A 13,313-nucleotide genomic window follows, 5' to 3' on the forward strand; every position below is an offset into this window, starting at 1 on the left:
CACTTGAAAATAAAATTCATATCTTCGCGCCTACCGTGTAATATCCTCTATTTATTTACATTTTCCTCTTCTGATGTTGAACACACGTTTTAGCAGAAAGCCAATCAAGTGTGAAGCATGCATTTATGCAAATATTTCTGGGGTCATTTCACATTTATGTCACAGTTGAACTTGAATAAGGCTATTTATTTTATCCAAGATTTGGAAAAATATATGGGGAAGGAGAGGATTGAATTTTTAATACACAAAAGTTACTGGACCAAAAAAGTAATTGACAGTTTAGAAGTCTCAGTCTAGACCGACAGGTCTGCTTTCCTTTATCAAGATTTTACAAATGCTTAGGTATATATCTTAACAAATGTCATGTCACGGAAGCGCGAGAATGTCTGGCTCAAAGCTAATATAAATAAATGCCACTTTGGAAGAATGTGCATATATTTGTGGCAAATTTTCTCAAGTGCAATTTTTGTAACCATTTGATTATTAATTTACTGCATTCATGCCTGTCCCCCTACCCTTATTGTCAGAGACTTTTCACACGCAGTTTCTAAAATCTTCTTCAGAGAATCTTCAGAGGCCATGGTTACATTTTCGCAGACTGTGAAGGCATTTCAAATCTCTACTTTCTTTAACTACGACTAGAATTTTTAAAAATGGGGACAGTTTTATCCTCCAACACAGACATTCTTTTTGGCTCGTCACGCAATGGGAAGGAACGGGTGATGAAGCCTTAGGCCGGTAGGCTTGGATATATTTTTGGTATGGCATGACCAATTGTCCCACAAGCTGGCAGCCCAATGTACCCCCATTATGGGGCTCTTGTTTTGACTGAGATGTGTGACAAATCTCATTGACAGATAACTTTGCATAATTTTTAAAAATTTATTAGCAGCCAAAGAGGTGTTAACAGAAAAGTCAGCCGATTTAAGTGAAGGAGCAACAGATAATGGGCCTTCAGAGTCAGCTGTTAAGGAAAATGAGTTAACTGTTGAACAGCCAGAAATGGTACCAATACCACCAGGAGAAGAGAATTCCGAAAACTCAGCTACCACAGAAAATCAACAGGTGAGAGGGATTATCTAGTACATATCCTGGGTTGTTACAGCTTAACTGGCCATATTGTTAAAGCATCCCATCTCTTGTGCTCTGAAATCTCCTAGTAATGCTGGTAATGTATATAATTTTTACGCAGGCCATCCACAACGAAAGACACTTTTTACAAACTACTATGGATCCAGTGTAATAGCTGATTATGATTGGCCATACTACTGTAGACTTCTGTTTCCCCACAATATGATTTTTTTTTTTATTTTCTTTTTTTGCTAATGCTGAGTCAATTCAGAGAACAAAAAAAGTGGTACTACAGTATATTAAATCATGCAAAAACATCAAAATCAAAGAGGCAACAATAAGCAACTTAAAGGTTATTAAAGTTTCTTTTAGCAGCACTGTTATCACTTGTTGTCAGTCAGCAGTCAGTTTGGTTGCTCGAGTGCAGTCAGCCTTGTTTGCACCCGCTCCATGTCCTTAGTACAGCATTTTCCTGATGGCCTCATGTTTCATTTAGCCTTCGTATTGTCCTTTTACCCCACATCTCCTGCCATATTTTTTCACTGAAAATCAGTGTGACAGGTGCCTGGTTCCATTGGTGTGGGAGCTCATAGCTGAAAGGCTCGGGTTTACCAGCCATGGGCCAAAACTTTGTCTAGGGGGTTGGCTTTGCCTAAAGTGGAAGTACCCACCTCCACTAAGCAATGCAATATTGTTTTAAAGCATGGTGTACTAACTTCCTCTTTTTGTCTAGGATGCTGGCCAAGTAGCTGCAGAGTCAAATGTGTTGTCACAACAGGAAGACTCAGCTTCGGCAAATGACTCTGAGTCACAACAACCTCAAACCTTGTATGTAGCCATTCAGCCAGGAGCTGAGTCTGGGCAAGGGGATCAGCCAGCAGTGTATCTGGAGGTGGTCGAAGCAGGTAGCGGTACAGAGGTCACCTCTAGTGATGGGCAGGTTAATCTGGTTCAGGAGGAGATGGTTATTGATAATGGTAAGCAGGCTTGTATATTAGTGAGTGTGTGTCATAAATTTGTAGTTGTTGAACTATAGTGAATTTTTAGTCAGCTTTCCTATTATATGGAGAATTTGATAATACAGTTGAACCACCCATAAGTGACCACCGAAAATGCAGGTCTGTCAAAAAGTTTTTTTGTCGCAGGCTGATAATAGATATTAGGCAGCTTTGGGACTCGCACCAAAGGCACAAGTTCTTGAGGGCTGAGGCATCTCTGGGACATTTTGTTAGAGTCTTGGAAATGTCCCAGACGTTCCACAATAATGCACGGTTCTAATGTGTCAAAGATCTAATCCTGTTTAAATATGCGTTCAATGTTATTCAAAACTGGGAAACAAATGTGTTACAATTTTATTTGATTGTACTTATTTTTTGTTCGACCCTATGGTAGAAGGAACTGGCCCTTATTGACAGCCCTGAAAATGTGAAGACTTGGTGGTCGCTTATGGGAGGTGGTCATTTACAAGAATCGAACCACAAGGGGTCTCTTCCGAGAAGAGGTCTGGACACATCAATTTTAGGAAAGATAATTCATTGTATCCAATTTCCAACCTGCAATATGTGTAATTCCAAGTCGTCGCTAAAAGTTCTTCATAATCTCTAAGTAGCAGAGTACATTAAGAACACAGAGATCAGACGACTCATCAGGTGGTCACTTGCAAGAGGTTAAAAGCAATGGAAAATGATTAAACCCTCAGCCCCGTAACATGGTTGCGGTCACTTACAGAAGGTGGTCTTTTACAAGAGGTTCCAACTGTAAGGCTTTGACTGGGAAAATTTTGGTGTTTTGGATAGAGTGACTTATGGGAGGTGGTTGCTTACGAGAGGTGATTGCACGTGGAAGTTCGATTGAACCATTTGGGTACTGAAAAAATGCTTCCTCTGTCTCATTTTCACCTGACTGATAAGAATGTCATATTAATTTTGTACAAATAGCTTGGTGACATTAAGTCAAGTGCCATGCGTTGCTCCCTTGTTCATGGAAGGAGTGAACACATATTTAGCTGGAAACTCTTGCCAGAGCCTGTGCCATCAGAATGTCTTTTTTTTGGTGGTGTTGAGAAGAAACATTGTACACAGGACTGAAAACAAAATCTGAAGCAATACTACATGCAGTATTTTTACATCTTTTTCCCATTTTCAACAGCATCAACTACAGAAGTAACTACTATTCCAACATCAGTTCTTAACCAAGTAATGGACCAAGCAACATTGTCAACAATGCAGGCTGAGATGATAGCTGTTCAGGTCCTTTCCCAGTCTGCCACAGGTGACATTCAGTATCTTCAACACCAATCTCCAAGGTTCATTCCTATTGTCACATCAGCAGACCCCAGTACTCTTAACTCACTTCAAGCCACTCTCAGTCAAATGCCACTTGCTACCTTGCAGGTGAGAACGGTGGATGCGTCAATGTTGTGTTTGAAATTATTTGAGTTAAAAGGGTTAAAGAAATAATAGAGAAGTGAAGCCCTGGAAAAAATATACCCTCTTTAGCTTAAATTAACTGTTATGTGTAGATTCTTCATCCTAATTTCCTTAGTTGAGCTTAGGGAAGTAAGGGGAATTTGGCAAAGGTCAAGTCAAGAGCCTTTTTTTCACACTCTCCTTTGCAACATGGGCATCACCATAGAAATCTAGGGCATCTCATAAGCCATCTGTAACTCAATAATTATTCGGACATCCATAAGATAACAAGCAAGTCATGGGTTCTGTCCTACTGGGAACTCGCTTATGCTATTCTTAAGGCTCATTCTTTTGAAGTTTTCAACAGTTGTAGATATAAAGTTGTTTATTGCATTTTGCTGCATTTAAAGTGTAACACATGGCTTCAAAAAGTCAAATTATTGTTGTTTTCTAGATAAGCCCCTCTCAGCCAGGTGCCACAACCCAGACCATTCAATTACCTGGTGGCCAAACTATTCAAGTGCCACTAAGTGTCACTCAGATGTCGCCTTTAACATCAGCAACAACTGACTCTGGAGCGGTGGCATCATCAGGAGTCCCTACGACAACTACTGAAGCTATAATTGCTGCTGCAACCAGTGCAGAGGCTGCAGCTGCTGTCGCTCAGGAGCAAGGAGCCACTCTTGTCACTGTTCACCCTGCAGTGATTGAGGCACCAGTAGATGTGGCAGAAGGGCAGGCAAATGAAGGGGAGGAAGTTGAGGGTGATGGTATGTGTTTAGATGAATATTACAAGAATTTTTAGGACTTGTCACAAATACATGGAGGATTTGACCTTCACATTATTATTGTCTCCTTTCTGCTAGTGTTCAGATTATCAACAGTGAATTCCAGTAATGATTTTTTTTCTCATTGCAGACGATGGCAAGCCAAAGTACACATGTGAGATATGTGGAAAATCTTATATTCGTTCATGGTCATATTATGGTCACATGAGAGAACATGCATCTGGGGAGAAACAGCACAAGTGTGAAGTATGTGGCAAGATCTTTAACTATGCAAGCAATCTTCGCCAGCATATGCTCATACATACAGGTAATTTTGATCGGGGCTTTATGTAAAGATAGTAAGTAGGCTGTACTTAAAGAAATACTGAAGGGAGCTTCATACTCTGAACCTGTGAAATGCAGGTGCCCAGTGTATAATTTCTATAAAATAACTAGTAAGATTTCTTAGCCGCCTGAGAGCAAAAGTTAGATGTGAGGGACTCCTGTGAGCTCACAAAAAGGTAGCTGCACAGCAGTGTATCTTTAACCTCTTGATAACAAGGCTAACCTTGTTTGTGTAAAACATGTGGTAGTTTTTTCATCATTTCTGCATACAGTGTAAGTATCTGTTTTGCTTCATCATGTGTCATAAGGCTTTTGTTGCATTTTGCTGTTACAGAGTCCAGAGGCTTGTTATGTCCCTGCTATTGCTTTGGCTGTGTATGAGGTTGCAGGTGTAACCCCTTGCTTCCCACTGATCCTGAACATAACTTGTGAGCAAAAGTAAAGGAAAATATTACATCTGCAAAGTTAATTTAGGAGAAAAGACTTTGGTGACATTAGAGATAGGATAATACAGTGGAACCCGTTAATGCGACCACCGTTGGGCCATAAAATCCTGGTTGTAATAACGAGGTGGTCGCATTAACGGGGTCCTCAAAATAATAAAATGACTCAATGGTTTTTACGTTTGGTGTGAAAGAATATGGCTGTAATAACGAGGTGGTCTTATAAACAGGGTGGTCGTAAGGCGGGGTTCCACTGTAATACTCTGTTGCATATATTTTATTACAGGTGAGAAGCCGTATGAGTGTGAGTACTGTGACAAGGCATTCAATAACCCCAGCTCCCTGCGATCCCATGTTCTGTCACATTCAGAGGACAGGCCTTACATCTGTGATCATGAGGGTTGTGGCAAAGCCTTCAATAACCCTGGATCACTCAGGTAATATATTCTGCATGAATTTTCAAGGTTCTTTCATATGTGTTTCGTTGGGTTAATGCAGTTTACCAGATAAGGGAATTCCTTATCAGCGTGCAAAGAAAGTCGTGTCTGATAGTCCGGGGCTTGTGGATTTTGCTATTGGGCTAGTGATTTTTATTCTTAACTTGCCCGATGGGCAAGTGCTGTTTTTTGGGGAAATTCAAATTACAGAAGGATTGTAATCAATCCTGCTAATCAAAAAGGGTTTTTGGGTTAGTTGAAATGACTTGTGGGCTAGTACATGCTAGCTACAGCTTGCCTGAATGGCAGGCTGTAAAACTGACTTTCTTTGCACCCTGGTTGTATTATTTTTATTTTTTTTAGGGAAAGGTGTTGTTTTTCCAGCAAATATCCATACTTCCCCATGGCTGTTGTTGGGGGATTTATACCCCCTCCCCCCCTCTCCCACCAATTCCACTACCACCCACCACCCACGTATCTGGAAAGTCCAGTTTTGCTTCACTCTCTCCTTTAAGAATTTTTGTCTTGAAAGCCCCTCCCTCTCTGAATTCCAACAACCCTCCACAGGTTGGATATGAATATTTTCTGGGACCACACATTCTTCCCTGTACACCTTCACTACCAAACGACGGTGGCAGCAATTCAGAGCATTTTCTCGCAGCCTTGGTGCACATAACGAAAAGATTTTTATCACATGTTTTAAAATATGCATCTTACATATTGGCAGGGTTCATCGTCGAGTGCATCAGGAGGAAAAGCCCCACAAGTGTGATGTGGAGGGCTGTGACAAAGCCTTCAAGACACCAGCTGAACTGTCACGCCATGCATTCAGACACACTGGAGAAAAACCCCATAAATGTGATCAATGTGATAAAGCTTTCATTAGATATGATGACCTCAAGCGACATTACCGCATTCATACTGGTAAGTACTCCCATGTATGATAACTTTAGAGTCTGTACGTTTTGATACCTAAGACCATAAAATATTGAGAGGAGTGTTCCATGATGCAGTCAGAGTCAAGCGTGAGAGTGACTCGTTAATTTTAGTTTGGCTATTTTTTTATTATTATTATTATTTTACTTCGTTCAGAATGAGTCTCAGACAAAATACTCTTTTGTTTTCTTGCACTGAAGTTCCAAGTGAGTGATAAGTACTTTACTATTTTTATAGAGTAAGCCACATTTGGAATACCCTAGACTGCGATCAGTCTCCCTTTTTCCTCAGGTGAGGGGAATGCATGCGTGCGTGAGCGTTGAGTAACGAAGCCGCGACACCACCTTCAGTCACGCGCGTGGTCGTGTCTCGCACGTCTCGCTTGACGGAAAAATGGTCGTAAATGCGAACTTAGAAAAAGGAGTCAATCGTAGTCTAGGGATACCCCCTTCAATTTCCTAGCCACTCTATTATAAATAAAATCAGCTTGGGCCCGGTTCCTAAAAAGGCCGATTAGTACTAATCCAGGATTAAAATTTTGTTCCATTTTTGTTTTTTGTACTTTCTTATGCATTGCTTGGCGTAACATTTTGTTGTTATTACTGTATCTAGTGGTAAAGGCTGAACAGATTTTGTAAGCTCGAGTTGCATGTTCGTAGACAAGAAAACCTTGCTTAAAATTTGGCTTAATCTTAATGTCAAGTGGTTTAGAGTTAAGGAGTTCTAAGCGAAATCAACCTTTTAGTAACAATCATTGAAAACGTTGCATTATAGGCGAGAAGCCTTTCAAGTGTGACCAGTGTGATTTCGCCTGTATCCAGTCATTTGACCTGGTGAAGCATAAGTTCACCCACAGTGGTGACAAGCCTTACAAGTGTGACGTCTGTCCGAAACAGTTTACACGACCAGCCAGGCTGAGAGATCACATGAGGACCCACACTGGGGAAAAGCCTTTTATATGTGATGTGTGTGGTAAAGGTTTTGCTATTCAGACCGGACTCAAGTCCCATCAGGCAAGTGCGGTTGTTTAAGGGCAAACGACGTGGGAATATATAATTTTGTACAATACGTTGCGAGAAAAAACTTTAGGATGATTAAGCTGTACTTAGGCTTTCTTAAAAGCTAACGCCCCTTGATCTTGAAAAAGGACAGTTGTCAAGGAACATCTTTTCAAATTTAGCAGTCTTCGATAGGGGAAAAATTCAGGAGGAAAACCTGTCCGCGTATTGCGGTTTTAGACAAGGGAGGTTGTTCAAATAGCTAGAAAAAACTTGTTCTTCCAACTGAAATCAAAATGATGCTTACTTTACATGTCTTTCCAAGTTACTTGATGAGAATAGCCATTTCCAACAGACGCACCTCCTAAGTTTCCTTCATGTAATCCTTTCCTACATGTAATGCTTGAAAAAAGTTTAATGCTGATTCAGATGCTGGCATTATTTGTTCTGCAGGCGGTGCATACAGGGGACAAACCTTTTAAATGTGTTGAGTGCGACAAGACATTCCGTACTCAGCTTGAGCTGCAATCTCACATGGGACGACACACAGGAGTGAAACCATTTAAATGTAACATCTGTGAGAAGGAGTTCATATCCACAATCACCTTTAAGCGACATGCCATTGTGCACTCTGGTATGATACGCTCTTTTGCCTTTTAGTTCATTTGGGTTTTAAGGTGCGAATAACCTGTCCACAGGCGTTGTCCTTTTTTCTTTAACAACTTGACAGTTTAAGTTTTCCCGCGAGAGCGAGCGCGAAGCGCGAGAAAAAAAGAAAGAACCATTTTCTCCTTTCCCCACCCCCACCCTTTTGTGCTTGCGGTGAATAAAGCTTCCGCGGTTTTTATTTTCATACTCGCACTTGACGTTCTTCTAAAGAGAAAACAGAGGATCTGTGAACAGGAATGCCGCACATCACTTTTCTGTACAGTAGACGTCGACTTTTGACTTTTAGTTACTGTGCTTGGAAAAAAAAACGACAATAAAAGGTCGTAGAAAGTTAAAGTAGGAAACGAAAACTAGCGATACGCTTGTGGCAGAGGTTTCGTATTTTTGTGAAAACCATGTTATTAACATTTCCTTTAGTTTCTAATTGTTTTAGTCATGTGCAATCAGTAGGACTTGTCATTCGTCTTGTAGGCTACAGTTGTATTCTGTTATTGGGTTTGCCATCGTCGATGGACGAAGGGCGACACTCGTTTTATCCCATCTCCTAACTGGTGTGAGAGGAAAATTATGTGTCAAATACACCGAAATGGAAATATCTTCGTAAAAGGTTGAGAAATTAGTGTCGGCGTATTGCACACTTACAGGATGCGTTACTTTGCTGTCTTTTTTAGGAGAGAAGCCGTTTGAATGTAATGAATGTGGCAGGCGCTTTGCACGCTCCACCGACCTCAAAGTTCATATGCCAGTACACAGCGAGGATAAACCGTACAAGTGTGGAGAATGTGAAAAAATGTTCACGCGCTTTAGCACGCTTAAGGAGCATATAAGAACTCACACAGGTAATAGATTGCAAAGAGTCTCTTATTTTTCTTTAATTTTCGCGTGAGGGGCGTTCGGCGAAGCCGCGAGTAACTAGGGCGTGAGCCCCAGCGGAGAAAAAATTTCTCCTCCTTTTTATCGTTTATTTGCATAATTTCACTTTTTTGCGCGCCGCGCGTGGCTTTGAGGAAAGGAGGACAGAGGTAATTAAAATGTCTATTTGTGCTATGAAACGCGGTTGTCTTGATTCAGTAGCTAATTGCTTGACATCACCTTGGATCTTACAGGAGAACGACCTTTTAAATGCGAAGAATGTGGCCGTGAGTTCAACCACAGGAGCCACTTCAACAATCATCTGCGGATCCATACTGGCGAGAAACCCTTCAAATGTGAGATCTGTGAGAAGGACTTTTCTCGCAAGGCCTCTCTGCGGTATCACATGAAGGTACACAACAAGGGCGAGGGACGTGTAAGGATCCGCAACAGTAAGAAGGGCCCAGAGGACCAATCGGATACCGAGATTATTGATGAACAAGCTCAAGGAAGCGCGTCTGTGGACCAGGTATTGCCTAGACAAAAATATTACAAAGAAATTGATAAATAAGGAGGTGTGTTGCAAAAGTATCTATAGCTTGCTTTTAAACTTCCTGTCGAATTTTACAAATGGGGTTCGCACAAGTCACAATTATCGCGTTCTAAACAAGTTGTTGTGCTGCGTTGGAGAGATAGTAAGACCAAATTTTGATTCCAACCGATATTATGAAGTAAATTGACCACCGCAACTTACTTCACAATCCAACGCTTCAAGCGTTAGCTCTTCCTTATAGCGAATCGACGGCTACTTTCCAGAATCCCAGAACAGAGCATACTCTGTGTACCAGAGACTTTTCATGAGCGGCGAAGACGTGTCGGCCTGAGGTCGACCCCGAGACATTTCCGCCGTACTCTGGCGTCGCACACGAGAACCCTGGTAGCCAGGGTACGAGACAGTTGATTCTGAGGAGCTTAGCGGATTGTAATGGAGTGTCCTTTCTTCTTCTTTTCAGACTTTGTCAGAGCAGGCAATCTCCACAGTGAATATAAGTCACTTGGGTAGTGAAGCTGACGTGCAGTTAGCCGAGGCACTGGTGGCTGTCAGTGAAGCTGTAGTAGCTGCTGCAGCTGAAGTGGATGATACTCCCCGTGTGGTGGCTGTGGAAGAGACAACACACAGTGATGATGCTGTTATACAACAGGTTTGTTCTGTAACAATCCCTGTTAGGCCTACAGTAGTTTGCGCCTAGGATGCGAGTATAAACGTAAGCTGCATACAGGTAAAAGAGAAACAAAGTTTTTTCCAGAGTGTCACTTTTCAAGATTTCCTTGTTTCAAAAATTATGTATACGTAAAAGTATCATGAGATTCAGGACGTCAGATGTGGCACGCAGTTTCATTTTCATTTATATACACGGAATGTTTCTTTAATATCCCTCTTAGGCAGGAGAGGTGAGATAGTATGTTAACACCTTTAAAATCTGGAATTTATCCAGTTTCCTGTGAAAGAAGCAACACGTATTGATATCAAACAACAACAAAAACTTTATTTCACATGAAAAAGTTTACAAGTAATAAATTGAAGTGAACTTAAAAGGGAAAGGGAAATATTTCACGGCAGAACCCGCAGTTAGCCTAAGCTAATCGAGGCGGGAGGTGAAGTGGACTACAAGGGGAAAAAATTACAAAGAGAACAAAATTTGATACCCTGCGCGGCCTAATTACCTGCTAAGAATAGTTAAACTTATTAAATACGTTTCATCTATTTTGAAGAGCCTGGGTATTATCTTGAACTTTGTTAGCTGCGCAAACTCCAGGATTTTGTGTGCTTTTCCCATCTATTTTTAGTTTCGGTTCGGCTATGTCCACTGTTCAACTCCACTTTTATGGATAAACTGTTTTGCTCTATGTTTTCTTTACAGCACCTACCAGACGCCCATACGGTCAGGGCCTCCATGCTGGTAGACCCCGTGACACAAGCTGCAGTCAGTGCAGGGATCTCAGCCAGTGATGTGGGTGAGACAGTCGTAAGTACCACCATGTCACAGGTGGTGGATATACCCAGCTCTGGTGCCGAGGTTTCTGTTGGAGACACTATCAACATCCCACACGGTCAAGTTCAGATCATGGAAGTAGCAGATGGGACTGCTGGTGGCGATGTACAGGTGTCCATAAGCGAGGCCATGCAGACAGGCCACGTGACAGTAGAGGCATCTGACACGCTTGGGATCACCGTGCCGGCGGAGATCTTAGCCGCTATGGCAGCTGCGCAGGCACATCCCCATCTCTTAATAGCCACTGCTGACCAACAGCTCATGCAGGCTCAAGTCAATGTTGCCACTGATCAGCAAGTATTGGAGGCTCAAGCAGCTAATAGCACTCTCCAGGCCACAGAAGTTCCTAGTCAGACTTCGGAAGCTGTCACCCAACCGGGTGGTGAAGTGGAGGCCAGTGTTCCTGCCGAGCAGTTGGAACAACCCATGGAAACTGATTAGTTTTGTTAATGATTTTTACTCATTTCTTTTTCTCGGAAAGTTGGACATATTGTTATTGTAACGGCCTATTTTTTTCATGTCAGTAATTACTTGAAAAGGCACAGCTTATCGTTCTCCTCTCTGCCTCATCTTTCGTGGCTCCTTCATGTAGAACTTTTAATCTTGACAACTGGATCGTCCAACAGCAAAACAAACCCGAGAGTTATGGGGGGAAGCAAAGGCAGTTATCTCACGAGAGGTTGTAGCATTTTGCATAGTGGGCAGTATAAAAAGTAATTTCGTCGTTGGCCAAATTATGTATAGATAAGTAGCTGTAGCTTTTTCCATGCGTTCAGTGCTTGTGGCTTTCGCAGTCCTTGAAGCCGCTAATAAGTCCTTCTGCAGTGTACATAATACACTTTTTGAGGATAGGGTACACTCCTCGAGTGTAATTCTATTCGCTTTTTAAATAAGTACATGATTAGTTTTTACAGTCAGTGAGATGTACTTTTGAGTTCTGTAGTGTCAACCTAGTATGCTTTTATTAGAAAGGCGTTTTTGAGCAACGCACGTCAACAGGACGTGAGGCGTTTTCCCTTAAGCTTCGGTAAAACGGGCAACAAAAACGTGCATCTTGTTTTGTAACATTGCTGCAAAACGGGTTGAAAAGCAATGTTGGCGTTTTCCATCCACGTTCAAATCTCTATTTTTGGATAAAGTTACACGGAAGACATAGCTATATGTTAGCTGCATATTGTAGCTACACTAAGATTCGAGTCAAACTAAAGGTTATGTATGTATGTAGACACGCCATACACGAGATTTAAGTCACTTATGCCTAAAACAAGTTTGCCTTGGGCCTTTAAAACGCGCAACATGTACAGAATTTGTCGCAAAAGGTACATTTACTCTCTATTTTCTGCAACAAATTTTCGCAACCTGCAACAATCTGATTGGTTGCAAGACAGGTTTGATTCTTGGTTGATAAAACGCGCAACATCACTGCTCAACTCAGTTTGCAGCAATGTTGCAAAACAAGTTGCACGTCTTTGTCGCCCGTCTTACCCAGTACCTATGCCTTCACTCTACCAAATAAGTATTGTTCAGTGTCCTTACCCTTATAAAGACGATTTGCGCGAAAATTGTGGCAAAAAGCCGCTGCCGAAGAATGCAAAATGTCCACTTCCGGTTGGCGTGCGTCGCTGAAAAGGAAGAAGGTGTGAAAGTGAATTTTTTAATGTTTGTGTGGATAATTTATTTGTAAACATATCTTACAAACGTACAGCCGTCATGTTTGGACTCTTAGATTGGAAATAAGATGGTAGCTATAGTCAACTCTCCCTAAGACGGACACCTTTGGGACCAGTACTATGTATCCGTCTTAGAGAGAAGTCCGTCTTATAGAGAGTGAAATAAGGGGAATAAAGAAAAGCAGGGACCAACTCTAGGTGTCCGTTTTACAGAGGTGTCCGTCTTGTAGAGGTGTCCGTTAAGAGAGAGTTGCGTGTATAATGATTGTCGCTTTAATCGATCACTAAATCTCCTTTTTTCTCATAAAGGTCTCGTTGAAACACCTGAATTTATCCGTTAAATAAATTCTTAAGTTTGCCAAAGCCAAAATGGACACAACTCTTGACTTATTGCTAGTCTTCTTTTACAATGAGCACTGAATAATATTACGGGAAGTTGCGGGTTACTTTGTTTCACACACGAAGGTATGACTTTTTACAAAAGTTCAGTCAATTGACCATTTTCACATTAACCATAATGCACCTTGTCCCCGCCCCGCCCCCCACCCCCCCCCCCCCCCAAAAAAAAATATTGCTTAACCATTGTTTCCAATTTCTCATGGGAAGTGCCTGTCATGCAGGCTAGAGAAATCTAAGACAAAGGTTGTGTTAAATGTTGGTTGG

General features: G+C 41.6%; 1 protein-coding gene across 1 annotated transcript; it reads left to right on the forward strand.

The window, feature by feature from the left end:
• Positions 1-893: 893 nt before the first annotated feature.
• LOC140953056 (uncharacterized) lies at positions 894-12,724 on the forward strand. The gene is made up of 13 exons (XM_073402541.1): positions 894-1,065; positions 1,805-2,048; positions 3,220-3,464; positions 3,934-4,249; positions 4,398-4,574; positions 5,321-5,471; positions 6,199-6,395; positions 7,182-7,420; positions 7,859-8,039; positions 8,746-8,913; positions 9,181-9,455; positions 9,940-10,128; positions 10,849-12,724. The coding sequence occupies exons 1-13, from the start codon at positions 1,003-1,005 to the stop codon at positions 11,419-11,421; spliced, it is 3,018 nt and encodes a 1,005-aa protein (XP_073258642.1). The 5' UTR covers positions 894-1,002; the 3' UTR covers positions 11,422-12,724.
• The last annotated feature ends 589 nt before the right edge of the window (positions 12,725-13,313 follow it).

The sequence above is a fragment of the Porites lutea genome, chromosome 11 (genome assembly GCF_958299795.1).
Source record: "Porites lutea chromosome 11, jaPorLute2.1, whole genome shotgun sequence".
NCBI lineage: Eukaryota > Metazoa > Cnidaria > Anthozoa > Scleractinia > Poritidae > Porites > Porites lutea.

What these genes read in the sequence shown, in the direction of transcription:
- LOC140953056 (XM_073402541.1), top strand. Translation starts at nt 1,003, where the DNA reads ATGGTACCAATACCACCAGGAGAAGAGAATTCCGAAAACTCAGCTACC. An exon ending in GGAGATGGTTATTGATAATG is followed by an intron (nt 2,049 to 3,219) that starts GTAAGCAGGCTT and finishes CATTTTCAACAG; the next exon opens with CATCAACTACAGAAGTAACT. An exon ending in CCGGACTCAAGTCCCATCAG is followed by an intron (nt 7,421 to 7,858) that starts GCAAGTGCGGTT and finishes TTTGTTCTGCAG; the next exon opens with GCGGTGCATACAGGGGACAA.